General features: G+C 27.7%; 2 protein-coding genes across 6 annotated transcripts in view; one reads left to right on the top strand and one right to left on the bottom strand.

Moving 5' to 3' along the window:
• Nucleotides 1–373: 373 nt before the first annotated feature.
• LOC106784465 lies at nucleotides 374–4,443 on the top strand. Its single transcript, XM_014744022.1, has 4 exons — nucleotides 374–599; nucleotides 713–859; nucleotides 1,102–1,176; nucleotides 1,402–4,443. The coding sequence occupies exons 1-4, from the start codon at nucleotides 462–464 to the stop codon at nucleotides 4,156–4,158; spliced, it is 3,117 nt and encodes a 1,038-aa protein (XP_014599508.1). The 5' UTR covers nucleotides 374–461; the 3' UTR covers nucleotides 4,159–4,443.
• Nucleotides 4,444–7,164: 2,721 nt separating this feature from the next.
• LOC106784448 (protein kinase C and casein kinase substrate in neurons protein 3) overlaps nucleotides 7,165–22,316 on the bottom strand; it is a 55,575-nt gene continuing 40,423 nt past the window's right edge. Inside the window, exons 2-11 of one of the 5 annotated variants that reach the window (XM_014743988.1) lie at nucleotides 15,970–16,363; nucleotides 15,164–15,352; nucleotides 13,375–13,395; nucleotides 12,788–12,871; nucleotides 11,076–11,302; nucleotides 10,849–10,969; nucleotides 9,030–9,140; nucleotides 7,819–7,985; nucleotides 7,525–7,688; nucleotides 7,165–7,345 (exon numbers count right to left, since the gene is read on the bottom strand). In XM_014743988.1, coding sequence (XP_014599474.1) covers nucleotides 7,233–7,345; nucleotides 7,525–7,688; nucleotides 7,819–7,985; nucleotides 9,030–9,140; nucleotides 10,849–10,969; nucleotides 11,076–11,302; nucleotides 12,788–12,871; nucleotides 13,375–13,395; nucleotides 15,164–15,352; nucleotides 15,970–16,332 — 1,560 coding nt within the window. In that variant the 5' untranslated portion in view covers nucleotides 16,333–16,363 and the 3' untranslated portion in view covers nucleotides 7,165–7,232. The remainder of the gene's footprint in view (nucleotides 7,346–7,524; nucleotides 7,689–7,818; nucleotides 7,986–9,029; nucleotides 9,141–10,848; nucleotides 10,970–11,075; nucleotides 11,303–12,787; nucleotides 12,872–13,374; nucleotides 13,396–15,163; nucleotides 15,353–15,969; nucleotides 16,364–22,316) is intronic. The other 4 variants (XM_014743991.1, XM_014743989.1, XM_014743992.1 and 1 more) reach the window with 4 other exon arrangements.

Raw genomic sequence — 22,316 nt, 5'->3', positions numbered from 1 at the left:
GGATATATTTTTCTTAAGAGTTACTATTATTACTTAAATACCGATTTAAAGTTGTACACGTATTAATTCATACGATTCAATCTCGTATTAATGGTGTTAAAATTATATCATCGGTAGATCGCAGCTACGTAAACATCTAATCAGATTATTATATAATTAGTTGATTGATGATTTAATATTAAATCAATTACGTAATAAAAATGTAAAAAAAATAATTATACTTATCTAAGCTTGTCATTAAAAAATTGTGTAAGATAAATACGGTGCGTGTGGATTTATTTTCAAAAAACAATGTGTGAAGTGAAGTAGGTTAACTTTATCGATAGTGTTATCAAGCTTTCCAATGCTTGCACACCCGCCACATCGCATTCAGTGCATACTTCAAGTTAGTGGAGCACCGTTTAATCTGGAAACGCATTAATATATTCTTTTTAAATATTTGACTAGTGTCAAATTACAAAATGCTAAGGAAACGAAAATTATCTAATCTGCACAGGAGGTGTCGTTTTTGTTTAGAGGAGCATGATTGTATGAGTAATTTATTCGATGATGGTCTGCAATTGCAAATCAAGGATCTTAGCAAGTGTACCTCCATTGATGTAAGTTGTTTATAATATTTCATTATTTTATCTTTACATTCGTCTTCTTCTTATTATATTTCCTCTTTCTATTAGCTATCAATTGACTCATCGTTTTTTTATATTTTTTTCAGATTAAAGATGAAAAAGGTTTGCCCAGTGTCCTCTGTTATCATTGCTTATACAAATTGAATATGTGGAATGAATTTAGAGAACAATTTATACAGTCTAATGAATTGTTGTTGAATCATTTGGAATTATCCGAAGTATCTGATAATACAGTACGTTTGAATATGTTTAATTCAAATTATCAATTCGTATTATTGCTCACGTTTAAGAATTAATTTTCTGTTAACAAATGTGTTCCTTGAATGGATTATATTTTATTTGTTTGATTAGATGATTTACGTTAAGGTCTTGAAGTATTGTATTTTATTTTTTTATATTATTTCATTACCAATTATTTACTTATTGTTGTAAGAAGTATAAATATAGTTTCTAGAATAAAATTAATATATTTTAGGTATCGCAATATAAAAGAAAACTTGCAGAATTGGAGCTGAGTAGCGATGACATTTTATCTGATTCTAATGACAAGGTATAAATTTAATATTAATTTAATAATTTTAAGAAATTGCGCTATGTTATAATGTGCAGAGCTCTGTGCTTCTTATGTTTGGCCTATAAGATTCACTATGAATAGAGCTCGTGTTCTCATATTTGGATTGTAAAGCGTATCATGAGTCTCATATGTTATAGTGCAAGAAGTTAATTTTATTAATATTCTTTAAAATGTATTTTGTTTTCTAATAATATTTTTCAGAAAAAGTTAAAATCAGAAGTTCCTCCATTAATACCATTGGAATTTGCAAGCGTAGATTGCGTGGCAGATCAGAGTATATTGAAAGAAATGTATATATCAGAGGATGAGCCTGCATCTTCGAAAGATTCATCTCAAAAGACTAATGACAATATCGGTAAGGATAAATTTGAAGGAACTAATGAAAATGAAGGGAATACTCAAGTAAAACCAACTTTAGTACCAATGAGAGTTAAATCTTTGAGTGGTAAGAAAGGTAGAACGACGGAGAGAAGAAAAGCTTCTACCAAACGTTGGGTAGCAAGAAAAAAAGCTCTTTTAGCAGCAACAGGGGAACGTGCCTCAGATACTGATTCTATTTCTGATGATCAATTATCACCTGTACAGAAAGCAAGAGCTAAAACAAATGCGGATAAAGAAGCTGAGAGACAAAAACGATTAGTCAAAGTACTAAAAAATTTAGAAAGTAATATAAGTAGTAAATATGATGTTAACCACGATAGCGACAACATTAGTATAGATACAGATTCAGATTCTAGAAGAACAAGATCTCAAACAGCGGTCAATAGTGATGCTGTGTCCAGTGAGACTAAAAGTCCATCTACGAAGCGAGATAATATGCAAGAAAAAATGACAAATAAATCATTTCTACAAAATGTGGAAAAAGACAATTCTTCTATTTTTATCCAGGAGTGCGATATTACAGATGAATCTATCAAAAAGGTTCAATCAAATAACGACCAGGACGAATTTTTACCGCATTCAGTGAAATCTGAATTAGAAGTCGGTGATGCGAAATATATCGTAACAATGACATTGGAATTGACTAAACCGGAATACAATAACAAAATGCATTTAAATAATTTACCTAAAGAATCCAAAACTTTAAATATAGATGAAAATAGTCAAGAAAAAAATACAGATATCATTGATGCTGTACAGTTACGTAGGATTCATCCAACGACAAATGATTCTAATGATAAAAAGTTTATTGAAAAATGTTTGAACATAGAAGTGGAGGGAAAAGAATTAGAAATTCTTAAACAAATTCAGTACGAATTAGCTGACTTTATTGAAACAAAAGTAAAATATAGATTGTTTGGATTAAATAGCAACGATTTAAACAATGAAGAATTACAAAAATTCTATAGCTCATCTTATCAAGCATTAGATCAAAAATTAAAAAATATTATTGAAAAAACGATAAAGAAAAATAGTGAAGGCTCATTTAAATCATTTGAATTTCCTAATAGCCAATCCAGAACCGTTTCGGCAGAATTTGTTAAATCAGCAATGGTATCAGAGAAATTTCAACCTTCTGTTGTATTAAAGGTTTTAGATTTTATAGAGGAAAGTAAATTTCATAAAATTAATAATTTACACGTTCTCGATAAGCAAAAACCTATAAACAGAATGAATAATCCTTTTGAAATTTTACATCATAAAAGAAAAAGAGTGCCATCTAAAAAATACAATGATTACAATACATCTACTATGGATTCAGATTCCAATGAATCGGAAGAAATTATTTCGCATAAGTTATCGCCTAATCCGAAAGTATATTCGTCATCTGCTAAAAAAGAACTAGAGTTGAAGAAACAATCAGTTCAGAAAATTTCAGAACATAATATCTTAATAACATCAACACCCGTTGCCAAAAAATCTACAACTTCATTTCGACAAAGTATAGAAAATCGTAGGAATTCAACGAATACCAACTCGATGATAAATGCAAAACACGTTTGCGGTGTATGTAATTTATTTTTCAATGACCGTTCGGAGATCGAGGTACATATGAAATTGCATAAAGTGGACAATACTATTTCACGACCCAGCAAACATAAAATGATGCGTTGTAAAAGATGTCACGAAATTGTAGAGGCTAGATTTGTAAAATCACACGTATGTCGTTCAACGAAGCAATTACATAAATGTTATGTATGTAATTTTGTATTTAGAACAGAAAAGTTATTAGCGCATCATTTAGAAAGTCACGATAAATCCGAATTTAATATTGATAATATAGCTAAAGTTGATTCTAAAAAATTGTCAGATACAAGTAATCGAAACACTTCAATGCTTGGTACTGCAGTTAAGGATCAAATGAAAAAATCAATTGTAGGTACTAATATGAAAACAGTAGAAAATACTGCATTAGAAAGTATAATTATTTCTAAGGGCGCAAAATTAGATGGAATGAAAGGTATTGAGAAACCTAAAAATACCTATACTTGTTTTGTATGTGATAAACTTTTTACAGACGAGGAGGTACTGAAAGATCATTTACAAAAACATTGCGAAGAGATGAGTGAAGATGAACATAGTACAGGAAAAGAACAATACCAATGTGCGATTTGTGGCGATTCCATGGAATCGGAAGATGCACTTGGGGTACACGTAGAAAAACATCTTTTTGATGACGAAGACGACAATCCTAATCTTATTACGATAGGAACTGAGAATGATAAAGCAAAAGAATCATCTCATCAATGTGCACAATGTTCAGAAACATTTAATTCAGAAATATTATTAGAAATACATATGCAAGGACACGCAGAAGAATCTGCAATAGAAGAATGGGAGAAGCAAGGAATGAAGGCATATGAATATCAATGTATGATCTGTGATGAATTATTTGAAGCTGAAGAAGAATTGTCCGAACATTTGGATGTACATAATAGCAATGCGCATGTATGTCAATTATGTGAAAAACCATTTCCAACGCTTCTAGATTTACAACAACATGTTGCAACTCACTGATATAAATATACCACAACTTTACTTTTGATATAATAATAATTGTTATATATTAATGTTAATCTAATGTAATGACATAAGATTAAAAAGTTACGTGGGTTTTCTTTTTTATGTAAGATTATGTAATGAAAATTATTGTTAGTATAAATGGTTAAGAAATTAAGGAAACATACAATACAGGAGAATCGCATATATATGCATACATTCACATATTTACGATTATTTTATTTTAAATATCTGTTAAGTATATGATCAATATAGTTATTTAATTTTCATGTACATGTTTTATAATATATATATATATATATATATATATACATATATTTTTGATTTAATAAAGTCTCACTTTGGGATCTAGTTTCTTTAAATTTGAGGGAATAATTTATGTCATATCAATATAATTCAAAGAACATAGAATTTAAGTGATATATTAGAATATATAACTTATAGTACTTTTGTACTATTAAAATAAAATATAAATATATATATGAATTTTAGATTTTAGTACATCTAATATTTGTACGTAAAGAGTTTCTGTAAATATATATGCATAGTAAAACTTACGTTTTGATTTTTAAAACTAAAGTTGTTATTATTAAAAGCAAAAATAAATATGTGGTCATGTTTATAAAATAAAATATAAAAGTTAAATATTCATTTATTTTTAAATAAACACATTTTTTTGGATAACACATTTAAAACTAATATTTTAAATTAATATCTATACAAACAAATGTAATCATTTTATCTGGATATAATAGTTTTAAAATACAGCTCAAATTTTTTCTTATAAATATGACTACCTATAATTAATTATATGCAATGTAAATTAAACATATTTTGTAAATAATTAAATAATTACAAAGGAAGGAAAGAAGAAAAAACAAAAAGGGTTGTATACTATATTTTTTTAATTGCTATTTAATATAAATCCGTTGATATTAATACTGGAAAATATAATAATAAAGAAAAAAAGAAAAAAGAAAATTTGGAAAAATTAATACAGGCAATGATGTAGAATTTGCGCGTGCATTTTTTTATACAATTATTTACCCTAAAATAACAGCGTTATTAAAAATATAGTATATATTTTATACATAGGACATTTATTAGATATACATAGTAAATTTTTATACAGAAGGTAAATTCTACATAACAATTTATGAAGTTTTTCGGATATTCTTCATATAGACATGATTTTTTTAAAGGATTAAAAAGTAATTGATTATAATAATCAGTCGTAGGCTGAATTGAAAACCTTACTATATTCTACTTTATTTACATAAATATTGTGTACAAGGACACGCATGATTTTATTTATAATTAACTTTTATTTTTTCTTTTATTATAACATACGTCGTATATCTTCTGATTATTACCTGTTAATTATGAATTTTTATAAATTAAAATACATAATTTTAATCGAAATCTATTTTCTACACGTATTTTGAAATATTTTGAAGAAAATGTTTTCCATCATAACTTAATAAATTATAATACATGGCTTTTGTGTATTTTATGAAAATTATTTTTATTTTTTTTTCCACTTTTTTCTTTTTGTTAACGTTTATAAAATATTCCAATGAAATTGTCAAACGTAAACGCCTAATAATGATTTTTAAAAAAGAAAAATGCATTACAATAGTGTATCTAACACATTGGTCCTTTAATGATGCGTTATATAATGTCAAATAACTTATAGTATTATTTATATTTTACAATCAAGGACACATATGTTATAATTCACTTCGCTTGTGCTTACGTTTCAATTTTTGGATGAAAACACGTTAACGCGAAATATGAAATAATATATTTTCATGAAATCGTATATTTTTAAATAAGGAATATACACAATTTATATTTTAAGAAGTAGAAGAGAGAAGAAAAAAAAAGAATACTTTGAAAATAATATTCTAGTCTTATTATTTTGTATATAAAAAGACATATTATATATGTACAAAGCATATCATATATGTATATATGAAAGTGTGTATATGTATATGTTAAAGGTTTGATATTTAAATGCTTACAAATTTATGCAAAAAAAAAAAACAACTTAATGACCAATACATATTTTAAGTAGAACAATGCTAGTCATTGACTTTTGTGTTTTAAATAATATTTGAATAACAAAAGAATATTCTTGGGTCCCGAATTTTTTTGTTATTTAGTATGTATGTATGTATATATATATATTTTTTTTTTTATTTAATTTAAGTATATTTTTAGAGTATCCTAACATATACCTTGTGTCGCATATACACTGTGACATTTTACCTAATAACTTGAAATATTACTAAGTTCTTAACTCTATTATGTACAATGACACCATATAGATAAGTGTAAGGTTTCAAAGGTACGCTTTTCTTTTTGTTTTTTTTTTTTTTTTTTAATAACAATAAATTAAATAAAAATTGTCTTCAGCCAAAAAGATTCTTCTTAATTGTAACAATAATAGCGTGTTACAAAATGAATGGACTGTACATCATTACTCGAAGATCTAAGAAGATTTGCATACATGTTATTCGTATTATTTTAATTGTTAATACTAATAATGAATTTTACTAACTTATAATCTATCTAAACAAAAAAATTGATTAACTGCAATCAGAAGATGTTGTTGGTTGTTGTTTCTCTTCTTATTATTTTCTTTCTCTCTTTCTTTTCTTCTGAGATCTTTTATCCAAAGAACTCATATATTTTCATTTAACTATCTTTGATATAAAAAACAGAAAAAAACAGTCACGTGCGACTGTTCCTTTTTTTTCTTTCATTTTTTTTTTAATTTTATATTCACAGTTAATTGTGAAATTTTTCAGTTTACGCAAACCATATATATATATATATATGTATATGTATATATACCATCGTGTCACACACGAACAAAATAGTGTAAAATTTCTTTTTCCTAACAAAAATAAACTTTTTTTTAACGACGTTACATCATCGAAGAATAATAAAAACAATAAGAGATAACTAGATTTTGTTCTTTTTTTTTTCTTTTTTTTAATAAATTTTTACTCTTTAAGTAACCAGGAAAGGAATTTTGTTTAGAAAATTTCAATAATTTGCATAAACTATTGAGATAATAATTCTACGTAATTTGCAGGATAAAGACCGACTCTACCGTCTTTCCTTCCTTTACACCATCCCTGCTCGTCTTCGTCTTCCAATTTTTCAAATACATCACCTTTAATTAATAAAAAAACGTTGAATGTAAAATTTGTTTAAGGTTTGTAAAAAAACAAAAAATAAAGTAAAATATAAAATAAATATATAGCAAAGCTATTTAATATTAATAATGAAATGTTAATAATCTTAAATGAATGTAATTAATAATTTGCTGATAATATAACATACAATATATACCTTGTTTAAAACTAAGTTCGTCAGCTTCTGCACCTTCGTAATTATACAAAGCTTTAACCGGAACTCCTGGTTCTCCACTGTCTACTAATGGTTCACCACCATCCTCGTCCCATTCCTCTTCCTCGAATGGATTAGATTCCTGCTTTGTATTATTAGTACCATTCCTAAAAATTAAATCAATAAATATATAATATTCTAATTAAATAATTATAATTTTTTAATGTTATTTGTAACGTGTACACTCTATATAAACATTAATTATATATTATATTAATAATTAATATAAACTCTTACGTAATTGTAGAACTTCTATTAACGCCACTACTTTCGTGATTAATTTTTTCCGATGATTGTTTGCTCGAATTAATAGTATCTGTTTTATTATCATTGTGAAGTCCATCCGTTGATATAACACGACCAGCAGATTTTGACTTTGATTTATGATTGACTGGAGGGAATTCCTAGATTGAGAAAGAAATCAAAATAAATCAAATTTAAATTTATATATTTATATTGATACTTAGCGTATATATATAATGTAATTGTGCCTCCAATAATATATAAAAACATTTGCTTATGTATACGTGTATTTGTGCGTATGACCAAGTATTTAGCATGTATCGAATAATCTTATTTCATTCATATTTATATATATAGCTCAAGTGATAAATGTATATTTACATAGATATTGGTTTTGAAAATTTGATCTGTACAATGTGTAACAAAGATGTTAGAATGATTTGGAGTTATGATTGCAGCCCAATAATAATACAAAATGCATATATTTAAGAAAATGTTTTCTTATCTAAAGTTATGTAACATGTATATATATAGAAGTATGCAATAATATTATATATAAATATATAAGAGAATTGACGATATTAATTGAAAATGAATAAATATCTTATAATATAGTAAATAATTAAAGCAAAGTGTATAAAAATATATAAAGTTAGAGATGACTTTAGTACAGATTCCCCTTTGAATAATTAAACTTAAACTTGAAAAAAGTTTAGGATATTAAATCTGTTTATATTACAATCATTTCTACATCAAGATAATATTTAATACGTGTACCTGTGCGATCAATTTGAATAAAAAATTATTTAGTGAGTAAGCGTGAAGCGTATATTATAATAGTTAATAACACTTACAATTAGTGAATGAAATTAGCGAACAAATAAGCTATAAAAAGAGGAAATTATAAATAAAGCTTAATTATTGGTGAGAGAGCTCATGCACCATTGCCATCCACCTTTTATAACTTGCAATTTGTGTGTGTATATGTGTTTTCTTTCTTTTTTTCTTTTACATAAGTACAATTTGTGAAAGATTTCGTGTCTCCGAATTTGCTTTCATTCCTCCGTTAAAGGCGAGGTTTTAAATGTGCATGTACTATGTTAGATACTACGCATATATATATATATTTGTAGATATCTCGTAACAGTTAACAACAAAGATGGTAAAACGCTAGGGTTCTCATGTAAACTTAAACAAAACTTTACATGCAGATCCTCGCCGACCGGTCGTTGATTGATGAGAGTGATGGATCCAGCTGGAAGTGCCTCCTTTGACTTCGAACCCTTGGTGATGTCACGGAATTCCTCTGTGTAGTCCTGCATAATAATAGCAACGCCCAAACAATCACATGCATGCATTCCGGAAAGTCTTTATGGGGGTTTTCTATCTAAGCTTAAAAGATCTCTTCATCGTGTAGCTAATGTAAGATTTGATAAATTAGATATCGACCGATAGAAATATTATATTTATTATAGTCAGTCGTAAAAGTTTTGTTTCTTTTATTATACATTTCATTGAATTGTACGTATACATTTAATTTATCTCAACATGGTAATTACAATCGTAAGATTTTCATATCAATAAATAATGCGAATCCTTGAGTTTATTTTAAAGACAGAAAGAGATAATTAAAATGCATTAAGTGCATGAGAAATTAGAATTAAAAAAAAATGGAAATAAATAATAATGTAAAGAAAAAGTTCTATATATTATAACAAAACCATAGTTATTAATTAAATGTTGATATGATAGAAACAATTTTGATACTTGTTATTTTAGTTTCTATTAATACTTTGACATTTGTATCTAATGATCAAGATTTTTTCATCCGATATTAGCATTTTTTTTCGATAGTTTTGAATATGACATCAAAGAGGTCTTATCAGCATTTGTTCAATAGTTTTCAGGCGACACAAACTTAGTGTCACCAGACGACATTGTGTTAATTGATCGAATATATGTACAATTCTATGAACGTACGAAGAAACTTTTTTTGATCTGATTATAGTTCGATGGGCTTTATCAAAGTACGAAGTTACTCTCTCAACGTTATTGACCTTTAACATCAATGAAATTGTATGCATCTATAGGAACAGGTACTAAGCTTTTAACGACACAAATATTAGTTTAAAAAACCAAAAACAAAAGTAAAAAAAAATGATAATAATAATAATATATCTGTAATCATCAACAAGCATGAGATTTTTTATATATATATAAGTATTGTTGAAAGACACATATGTAAATATAATTGATTACAACGTTGCAGCGTTTATTGTTTATTTTTTTAAAGCTGGTTGATGATTAAGAAAATTTAAAAATTAAAAAATTAAAAAAAAAAGAAGGGTGTAATATTCAAACGAAAATAACATAAAAATTATTAATTTTTTAAGCTTGCAAAAGAATTTGACATAAGCGTATTTCAATAGCGTAATTTCAATTTCATATGTCGACACATAAATTGATATACGATTATTACAACATTCATAAAATGAAACGATGATAGGTCGTTAGACGTTTATCGAGAGCAATATTGTTATTTTAATCTATGCCCTATTTTCTTAATTTTTTTTTTTTTTCAAGAAGAAGAAAAATTCAATTCGAGATCAATTTATTTAACATTTATCATTAGAGAGAGAGAGAGAGAGAGAAATAAAAAAAATAGGTAATAGACATGGATCGTAAACAAATTCTTTTGTCGACAAATGCTCATTCAATCGTTAATGAAAAATATAAATTAGGAATAATAAAAATCGACATGTTATAAAATAAACGATCATATGTATAAAGAAGAGTAATAGGAGTGATGTGTATATATATATATTTATCATATATATTATTTATCATATATATATATATATATATATACACATATATATTTAAAACCCACGCTACGGCTATGCGTTCTCTAATGGCAGATTTCCAATTACGAGCAGAAATTTGCATGCATTAGTGTTTGGTTTGTTTTTTTTTTTTTTTTTTTTTTTTTTTTTTAATTGATATACATTTTAATCAATAAATTACCTCAAATTGTGGCCAATTCATAGCCATGTTTATGCCATGATTATTAGACCACCATTTAAGATCCTTTTCGTGATCGGCGTTATTAATCGTATGGTAAAATTCTTCATAAATTTGTGGAAGCCTAAAAAACAAACAAACCAAATGAGATTGAAATAACTAAAAAAAGAAAAAGAAAAATAAAAAAAAAAAGATGAAAAGAAGAAAATATAACAATGAAGTATACTTACACTGGATCCTGGGATATATTGAGGCACTTGTGAATACCAAAAAGAACTTCTTTGAAGAATTGAAGTCGTTGGGCCTCCATTTCTTGACATTTATCAAAAACTTGTGACATATCCTCCATGTATTTAGGATTATATTGATTTATTTCTTGAAGAGCGGCTTCGTATTTTTCTTTTGCCTTTTGTACTTCTTCTTTCGTCTTCTGGACTCTGTCTTGCATTTTCTTTACCTGTATCAAAATAATAATAAATATTATGTTTCTTTTTTTTTTAACTGTGTAATGTAACGATAACACGGTTTTATAGCTTTGGAGATAAATTGAAGGTAAAGATTACTTAGCAGAAACTAACGCATGTTGATGAACACACACATTGATAAATAATGTTATAATATACGTTTATATATATATCGCGAATAAAATAAAATATATACGTATCTAAAAATAAAATTAATTTTTACGTAGTCTGTGTGTGTGTGTGTGCGTGCGTGCGTTGCTGCAATTCTTTACCTTCTAATTTATTTTCGCATCGTAAACAAAGCTGTAAAAATAATGCCTTTGGGAGTTATCAACTTAGAAAGTTTATCAGTGAATCTCTAAAGTTCGAACTATTACGAGTGCTAGCGAAATCTAAGGATAATACATTATCGCTCGTAGTATAATATAATATACAGGGTGTCTTGTAATTAGTGGTGAAAGCAAGCAAGTGGTAAAAGACACGGGTACTTGACAATTTATCAAACTTATTTGTCTCCCAACCACAAAAAAAAAAACACAAAGCTTTATATGAACAAATTTGAGAGATTCTACATTTTTAATAAATTTTTATTGTTAGTATTGTAATCGTGACTCATAGAAACAAAGAGAATGTATTCTGATGCCTAGGAAAAATTGGATGAATTTTTCAATTTCCGACTTTGTTTGAAGGCTCTTTGCATTGATGAGAATGTTGAGGAATTATCAACAATGGCGGATTTCCGGCTATGACGGTAACATATATATAAAATAAAATTGGTTACCCCGTGTTTATACCATCAGTTACAGGACACCCTGTATATATATGTATATACCATAAATTTACTAACTTAATATTAAAACAGTGATATTAATATAAATATTACCGATACTCATTACTCCAACTATTACGTTTATTAAATATGTGCATAATTTGTGCAATTACAGAAAAAATTAATTAGAATTAAAAGTGAACAGAGCCTTTTACGAGCTAATAGATAAGTGAATATAAAATAAAATATAAAGAGAAAAATATATAAATTGAAAAAGGATCATCGAATTTATTTAAATGTTATTAGAAAGGTATGGGTTTTTTTTTTAGTTGTAATGGGGGGTGCAAATAAACCAAAGAAAAAAAAAATACAAAATAAATAAATACAAAAAAGGGATAAAATAATAAACGTTTTTCTTTAATGTGTATACCGCAATACATTCCTCGGATTCGATTAGATATTAAAATATATTTCTATAGATAGATATTAAAGAAGATATTCGAATATCTCAATGAGGAATCTAACCAAGCGAATAATACAAGGGTAAAAAGGTATTTTGATAATCGATATTGCTTACCAGCAGAGCTTTCTGTAATGAGAGAGACAGAGAGAGAGAGAGAGAGGGCGATAGAGGGAGGAAGAGAGAGAGAGAAAAAAACAAGAAAAACATGAATTAATAATCATGCCGCATGCAACATCATATACATACAAGCTGAACGTCCCCTATTTTAGAATTCCTAAGGCACTCTCGTATTCTGAGGCCCCATGCATCACCACATCCACACTCAGTCATCTAAAAACGTTGTTAGCTAATTTTTTCAAAGTGTCTAATCACTTTCCTAATTTATTTTCCGACCTATTCCAAATCGTTAACACAATCGTGAAGTGAGCACGAGTAACAAATGTTTTATTTCTTTTTCTTAAAAATGAAATAATAAAATCTAAAGAAACGCATAATTATAGTTGTCAATGCTAGTACGGTGTGATGGATTTTCTTTTTCTTTTTGGGTTTTTATTTTTCTTTCTTGCGCGTGCATGCTCAACGTAATTAATTAAAATACAATATATTTTGCTATAAAATATCTACTTTTCTTTGGTAAAAAGAAATGATTTTTAGAAATTATTTCTCTAAATCGAAATAGAAAGGATTGAGGCACAACACTCATCGCATTTTAATACTTAAAAGATATTGTTTATAACAATTAGAAATAGAGATTGAACGATTGCAAATATCGAATAAAAGACAATAAAATAGTGACGCATGCAACTCTGTTAATATAGGATTTGTTAACATACGTTTTCAGAGCCTCGGGCCATCTGAAAATAATTATTGCTAAAGAGAAAAACAATCGAGACTACTTGTAATATACATATATTCACATGTGCATAATAGTGATGCACGCTAGCCAATGTAGACACACACTCGTATACACGTGAAAATAGAAGAAAACAAAAAAAAAAAAAAAAAAAAAAAAAAAAAACATAATTTTCTATATAAAATATTAATTCGATTTGAACGATCTTTATTGTAATCATGAGATAAACATTTTTATTAAGATATTTTATTAAAAATATATTTTACAAGGGGACGAGCCAAGTTAATAGAAAACCCATATCTTTTTTTTTTTTTTTCAATTCTACATAAGAGTGATTATTGTGCTCGAGTAGTAAGACACCCTAATACTTATGAGTTTTAAAGAAAACGAAAAGAGATGTTTCACGTTACACGTTATTATATTTTTTTAGCTCGTTTTAGATGAAAAAAAAAATAAATGTTTAACAATTTAATCGAAGAAACTAATAGATGGGTGGGTTGAAAAGTTTTGAGCCTAAAAACATGAAACTTAGCTCTCCCCTTGTTAAATTCGAAAAATAATCTACAATTGGCATCGAATCGGTGCAATGGGGTGTTTTTTTTTTCTATATATATAAATAATAAAATAATAATATTAATATAAAAATCGCTATATAAATATTGTCTATCGAATTTGATTTCAAATTGTTGTAGACAATTATTTTATCGTACGTATTTTTCTTTTTTTTTCTTTCTTTTCTTTAATTAATTTTTTTGTTCATTTAACAACTGGTTTATCGTGTATTCATTATTTCAATGCGGGTACTCTCCTCCTGGTCGTAAAATAAATGTACGATTATCTACATCAATTATTATTCCTTGAATATTTTTTACCTTCGTATTACGCGAGTAATATCGCAAATAAAATAATTAAACGATATCAATGGGAGGAAGATTATTTTATCAATGGTCTAGATTCTTTGATCCTTTTAAAAAATGAACAGGCATGATCAAGATGACGTTTAATATACAAAATGATTCATTCTCAAGTATGCAATTGAAATGATTTCTTAATTATTTGTTAGACGAAGGAAAAATAATGTTTTTCTAAAACAAAAATATTATCGAGGGTTATCGACACACAAAGGAAGGAATAATTAATTTTATTCTATTTCATTTTGCTTTTTTTTTTATTCAGATATGAAGATCACTAAGAAATATTTTATTAAAATGAGGTTGAGGAAGGTCAAATTTGAAACTGGCAATTAAAAACAGAATATATTAAAAGTAAATTACATTTCTATACATTCTAATAGATTTTTTTTTAATTTTATACTCCAAGTTTAATACTCTTTCAAGGTTATTCTCTTCCTATCTCGATAAAAAGAATATAAAAAAAAAAGAAATAAAGAAAACAAGATAGCAGAAAATTAATGATTACTAAATCTTGTAACCCTTTTAAGATATTACACAATTATTATATTAAATATTTTTGTTATATTACAAATAGTTTAGAAATATAATTTGTGTGGCACAGTTTAGGTGAATCACACTTGTACATTAGACGTCGAAGAAAAAGTAATGATTAAATGTATTTATATATACATATATATATGTAAGTTATATATATGTGTGTGTATGTAATGACTCAACTACAATAGATAACGCGTTCTTTGTGAATAGAGTTGATCGTGACGCGAATATAGAAAAAAAAAATAAAAAAAAAGAAGAAAAAAATAAAAAATAAAAGAAGAATAGACAAGGACGAACATAATCGTAAGAACAAATTACCTGGTCTGGTGAAAGAGAACTATCAGCGGAAGCATTCCTCTCCATGTTAGCTGCAGTTCGTTCAGTTTTGCAGCTGTTGTGATATTCAGCTTTGGCTTTCTCGACTTTTTGTAATAGTTTAGCCCATGGTTTTTGGGCTTTTTTAAACGCGTCTTCCATTTCCTTCCGCTCTTTGAGGGTCATCATCGACTGCAATACAACATCGGCGAGATATTACGAATAATAACGCATACCTACATGAAAATAAATCAATTGTAGCTTTTGTTACCCCCTTTTCCTTCTTTTTATTTCTTTTTTTAATTGGATCGTTAATCCCAAATTATCATTGACGTTAAGAAAAAAAAAACAATTTCCATAGGTATAAGAGACATTTTTTAAAAATTATTTTGTTGTTATACAGAACCGGTTCGAGGATTACACGTTGCATCTTTTTTTATCATAGTTTTGTTATCAGTTTCGTTTTATTTGTTATTTTTATTAAAATAATATGATGCTTGATAAAGGTCGGGGAGGAAAGGGAAGGGAAGGGGGAAATTTAGTAGGCGATATAGAAATACCATAAACGAGTAACGATACTCGCAATACAATTTTTATGGGACACGGTTGATTAATATATTACATCAAAGTTATTATTGCAGGAATTTTGTTTAAGGGGTTATTAATATTATTTAACAATTAATAATTTTGTTTTATGTCCCTAGGTCATTGTACTTTAGGTATTTTATTTTTAAACCTAGAACCAGTCCTGAATTTTGATCGAGAAAGAAAAAAAGAATGACTGATTGTATTATTAATATTGTTTTTACCTTGTGATAGGTATCCTTTTGCCATGTCTTCACTTGTTGAATGATATCGTTGCAAAGGTTTTCCTTAACCCTAAGATGAAGGTCACACAACCTGTCAGACTCGACCAGAACACCCTTCCACGCAGCTTCCGTAGTTCCATACTCTGGACCCTTTTCAATCTTGTCGTTCCAATTTTTCGACCAATTTTTCAACGCTTTTGCGTAACTTTTTTCGATTTCTGCTCTTTCCTGAACCAATGCTATTAGACTATCGCAAAGTTTGTGACCGTCCTCGATCCTTTTGGTCGTTCTCTTGTAATTTCCCGGCTCCCAGAATGAATCTGACGTTGCTATGAGCATGTTATCGTCGCTGTGGTGTGACATCCTAATCTAAATTGAGAAATTCCTCTCTCAACTGAAAACACAAAAGGGTAAACAACAATATTTCAAATTATTATTTAAATTATTTTCATTAATTTAGATTTAATTTGACATAATCATTGACATTGGCTTAAGGCAGGGCTTCTTAAACTATGGGTCGCGACCCCAAATGGGGTCGCGAGAGATTTTAATGTCAAATATTTATATATACCATTTTATAACATCACTAGAGTTGGCGGAATACAGTGGACTTGCAGCGTCTAGACACGTGCATTTGTTGAAGGTTTTGAGCTATCTCCACCGACAGCAGTAATATTTGTATGGGGTCGTCAAGAAACCCGCAATCATAAATGGGGTCGTGAATGACAAAAGTTTAAGAAGCCCTGGCTTAAGATAACAGCCCTAACAGTAAAGAATAATAATAATAATAATAATAAATTGAAAATAATACAAAGATTCTCAATTACAAATGAAGATATCCGAAAGAAAACAAAGATCAGAGACATCGTCAGAAAAATAATTGGATTGAAATTGCAATGGTTAGGACACGTTGTGAGGTAGAAAGATGAAAACGATGGTAAAGACAAATTTTTACATTCGACATCTCCGAGGGAGACTAACATAAGAGAAGTAAAAGACAGATCATAACTAAAATGGGTAGATGACATCAAACAGGCAGCTGGTATTTTAACTGGCATCAAAAAGATCCCTGAGTAGACGAAATTGGAAGAAATTAGGAAAGGTTTTCTATGTTCAGGAATAACCAAATAAAACAAAAGTTAGAAAATAAGAAGAAGAAAAAGAATTATATGGATTTTTTTTTTAAAATTACTTGAACGTTTTTGTAATTAATTTTGATTACAAATCTTTGCCATTAATATAGATTTGATTTTAACCTTATCGTAATATTTGATTTATAACGAAACGTGGAAACATACGAATGGGAAGAGGGGTGGGGTGGGGGGGGAGAGAGAATTTAAAATGATTTATGTCAATTTCATTTCTAATGAAATAATCAAAGGAAATGAATTTGAAAGGTCGAGGATGAACGTCACGTGTCTAGTTTTCTACAAATGTATATCCCGACGTATTTGAGCTGACTAGAGTCGACGTAATTGGATTATGAGTTAGTCTGGATCATCGATTGGCCCGATTTGCGAAGCCATTATAAATCTAACCTGTGTGTATGTGTGTGTGTCTCTCTCTCTCTCTCTTTCTTATTATATATTTTAGAATTAAGTCAATTACGCGAATGAATAATTTTTTTTTCAAACGAATATAACAAAAATTAAATATACCAATATACATTTAATATATGTAATAATAATAATAATAATAATAATAATAATAATAGAGAGTATCTCTTAATTACTTTTCACAATATTTTATTTCAGTCTATTTTATAAGTAAATATAAGAAAAGAAATATTAAATAATGTTGGTGAAAATTGTACGGGGAAAATAATTGGGACACCGTTGTATAAATTATATTTTGCTACATTGCATTATTTTATACATATATAAATATATTATTATCTTTTGTTTTTTATTTTTTTAACGATAATCGTGTCAAATTTAATTTTTATTAATATAAATTGTTAATATTTCCAATACATTAGTGAGATATTCATATTAAGGTACGAATGTATGAATGATATGATTTTACATTAATGAAATTCTATTTGCCAAGATATTATTAAAGAATGTATTAAAGGAATTCTATTGGTCAAGAGAAATTATTAAGGAATGTATTAAAGGAATTCTATTGGTCAAGAGATTCTTAAGAAATGTATAAAAAGTTGTCAAGGCTCTTAGCCAAAAAGTATAACAATATTTTGTAAAAATATAATAGAAATGTCTTTTTGCGAGTTTGTTCAGAAGAATTAAATTTAATAATTTGATGATGGTCCTCGTCGTTTCTTAGATTATAGGATATTTCTGAGTATTGGAAAAAAGAGAAAGAATAATAATAAGAAGACGAAGAAATAGAAGGAAGAAAAAGAAAAAGAAGAAGTTGAAAAGTCATTCCCCCTACCCCTTTACGGTTCTTTCCGCTTTCAACTTCTGCGAAAGATAGGGTAATTTAAACTAAACTATCGGACTCGTCGTCTGACCTCGTATTTGCTCTACTTCATCGATCTTTTATCATAAAATCCTACCTCGTCATCGTATTTCTTTCTTTTTCTTGTTTCTCCATACCCTCAACCCCTACCCTACCCCATCCCATCCCTCTTTCTACTTCTTTCTTTTCTTATTGCAGAGAAGAAAAATAAGAATTCTTTGGTACTTATTGAAACTACACAGTAATCTTATTTTCCTTATGTTCTTGTTACAATAATCAAGAAGGGGGGAAAAAAATATACAGGATGTTCCAAAAGGAGGGTTTGTATTTTTGTTTTGTTATAACTTACAAATCATTCATTTCAAATTACATCTACAAAAAAAATATTAACTTATTAAAATGTATACATTGTGTATTATCCTTGATCTAAAATCATATTGTTTGTATTTATCAAATGTATAAAGCATCAAAAACATTAAAAGTATTAAAAGTATGAAAAATGAAGAACTTGATTATAAATTCGAAATCAAAGTATTTTTTTCATATAAACTTTTAAAATTACGTTAATTTTAGGATTGTATCTTTGAAATTAAACAGAAACAAATAGTATGAGAGTACCCTCTCATCTGATGTATGCTGGTTAAGGAGAAAACATGAAAACGAGTAGAAGTTTGATGACGATGTTAATCGGTTGACCTAATTAACGTGCTCATCGAATTATGGAGATAATTTAACACTTCGATGGTTAGAATCTTGCTTAATATGCTTTAATCACTCCTCTCGAAATTGCAAGTATGGTGCATCGACCTCTTTGGTAAGCACATATCTATTTCTATATATATATGTTAAAGTCAAAGCTGGAAATCAGTCATTGCTAGTAATTCTTTGGCATTACTATGAATGCAAAGAACCTTCAGACAAAGTTGAAAATTTCTTTCAGTTTTTCCTAGGCATCGAACATAATACTTTGATATTCTATAGAATAACAAATTACTATTTAAACAACGTAGGAAAAGAATAAATTCTCGGGCACAGACACACACACAGCCATACGCAACCCTTCCCCCCAAAAACTTTTCAAAGAAATATCAGAGATTGCAATGCTGTAAATTGTGCATCTTTGCAATTTCTTTGAAAAGTTTTGGTAAATATTTTTTATACTTTTAGCAAATGGATTTTAATGATTTTTATATTAAATTAAAGTACACTCTTTTGTCTACGCGTAGAACACCATATCGAGTTATAAATTTAGCATGTAAAGTTCAGAAAATGTCAGAGAATGCAATGCTGTAAATTGTGCATCTTTGCAATTTCTATGAAAACTTTTAGTAAATAATTTTTATATTAAAAGTGAATAGATTTTAATAAAACTTGTATTAAATTAAAGTACACTCTTTTGTCTACGCGTAGAATACTTTGTCGAGTCATAAATTGATCTGCAAAGGTTTAAAAAATGTCAGAGAATGCAATGCTGTAAATTGTGCATCTTAGCAATTTCTTCGAAAAGAAACAAAAGAATTGTTTGACTTTTGCATTAAAATTTATACTCGATTTAATATTAATATATATTCTTCAATCGGAAAAATTCGTAAGATTAATTTTCAGAATGTTTAAAATAAAGTTGGGGAAGGAAATGGTGGTAGTGGGTGTGGTACTCATTCCTTGATTTAAAAAAAAACAACTAAAAAATCAAAAGAGAAATAGTACGAAAATATAAAACACGTTGCTAGTGAATTTATTTGACAAATAAATCAATCAATCAATTACGATTACTCTTTAATGCATTCACATTTATTCGTACTAATATTTTATTTCTCCGAATTGACGCAATCATTGAAAACTTTTGATCGAAGTTAGCACGTGTTGATAATAAATCATCTCGAGGATTAAATTAACGAATTAATTTCTAACAATATAAATTTATAAACGGTAGGAAATAATAAAAAAAAAAAGATCGAATTATTGGTCAGGATTATTTATGAGGAAGAATCGATTGATTGATTGATCGATACATCGATCATCATAAGTATCATCAAGTAGTTTAAAGTTTATCGAACTATACTGAATTAACAATTGATCAAAATCGTGCCTTTGGGTATTTAAAATACCTTAATCGATTGAATATTTTCATACTAAACGACAAGCTATTACGCGCATGGTACGTGAGAGATAATGAACGTTGTTTGTTGATCGTGGTCCTTTAAAAGCAGTGATTCTCATTCATCGTTTTTCGTTAAAAAAAAATGCAACGTACAAGTTTATTCATACGATCAACTTATTCGATATACAATATTTTGACTAGTTTTAATATTTTGTAGAAAAAGATTAAAAAGAAAAACATATATATATACATATTTTTTGTTTAATTATTATTATTATTATTATAATCATTATTTTTTAATTTTTGTAACGCGAATATAAATAATGATGCGATCGTTAAAAATTGTTTGGTAATATTTTTTAACTAGAACATGGAAATCGTTGCGATGACGATGTTTAAAAATAAAAAAAAGAAAATACTTTGGTAGCAGTATTGAATGATAATTTGCATAACATAAGCTTCTATTATTATATATGTACGTGCACACATATATACACGTATACATATAAATATTTCAAACGTGGGTGTATCATACAGAACAGTATTCATCGTACAAGGTGACGCATGCTAGTTGTATGCTAATTTTAATAGGATACAAAACTTTGGGTAATCATTCCTTTTAATAGTCGTGCAACGTTTTTAATTAATTGCTTTCCTTTGGATAGATATAAACACACACTAGTTTTATTTTATATATATATATTCGTATTGATTAATGGAAGATGAATCAACTAGAAAATTGCAACAACAATTGTAAATCTAACGCTGATTTAATCGTTTAAAAAAGAAAAAAAGAAACAAAAAAATCAATTACCGTTTTCCTTTAGTTATTTTTCTTTTCTTTTGAACAAAGTGTTACACAATATTATATAACTTTATTGAAGATAGGAAGGAACGCTTTATTGAGTTAACCAATATCGATCCAATAATAATAAACCTTTTTAAAGTTAAAATGTTCAATGACCTGTTAGAGAAGTTTTATTGCCTATATAATTTCCAAGAAAAAAGAAAAAGAAGAAGAAGAAGAAGAAGAAAAAAATAAGAAATAATAATAATAATAAAAATCCTAACATTAAAGTTAGTTGAATTAATTAAACAAAAAAAAATACTTAATTAACGTGTTGTTGTTGTTGTTTTCTGTACTGTATGACGTGAAATGGAACTAACGATTGTCCTCCTAGTTGTTGAACGAAATGATAAAAGTATTAGAAACAGGAAACACAGTAGGAGGAGGAAAAGGAGGAAGAGAAAAAGGAAAAAGAAAAGAAGAAGAAGAAGAAGTAGAAGAGGAACGAACGGTCCTGGGTATGAGTTGTCTTGGAATGTCGTCGGGCAGGCCGGAAGACGAGCAACATTCAACTCTTTTAGATGAAGGTCGGATCAAGGACTTTGATTTTCGTTCTCCGGAAGGTCGGTTAGCCTATTTTTATTTTTACTTGACATACGAGTACCATATTCTATTGATTATCGGATAAGGATATGTCATTTATTTGATTACTATTTAAATCATTTCTAAATGATTAGATGTAAATAATCATGCAGAATGATTTAAGACGGAAAATAGTTAACAATTTTGGGATATGATTGTTTTTGTTTAGATTAAAAAGTTCATTTGTATATTGGTCCTATGTTTGAATTGTTTTTTGAATTCTTGGATAAAGATATGTAATTTATTTCATTGTTATTTAAATATTTAAATATGATTAGATATATACGTGCGAATAATCATGATTTATAAGGAAAATGGTTATCAATTTTGGAATATGATTTTTTTGTTTGTGATCCAAAAGTTCATTTGTATATTTAATTGGTTCTATGTTTGAAA

This window comes from Polistes canadensis, unplaced genomic scaffold (genome assembly GCF_001313835.1).
Source record: "Polistes canadensis isolate GaletaPanama2010 unplaced genomic scaffold, ASM131383v1 scaffold_35, whole genome shotgun sequence".
In the NCBI taxonomy this organism is placed as follows: domain Eukaryota; kingdom Metazoa; phylum Arthropoda; class Insecta; order Hymenoptera; family Vespidae; genus Polistes; species Polistes canadensis.
This window is presented reverse-complemented; position numbering and strand designations above follow the sequence as displayed.

What these genes read in the sequence shown, in the direction of transcription:
- LOC106784465 (XM_014744022.1), top strand. Translation starts at nt 462, where the DNA reads ATGCTAAGGAAACGAAAATTATCTAATCTGCACAGGAGGTGTCGTTTT. An exon ending in GCAAGTGTACCTCCATTGAT is followed by an intron (nt 600 to 712) that starts GTAAGTTGTTTA and finishes TATTTTTTTCAG; the next exon opens with ATTAAAGATGAAAAAGGTTT. An exon ending in CCGAAGTATCTGATAATACA is followed by an intron (nt 860 to 1,101) that starts GTACGTTTGAAT and finishes AATATATTTTAG; the next exon opens with GTATCGCAATATAAAAGAAA.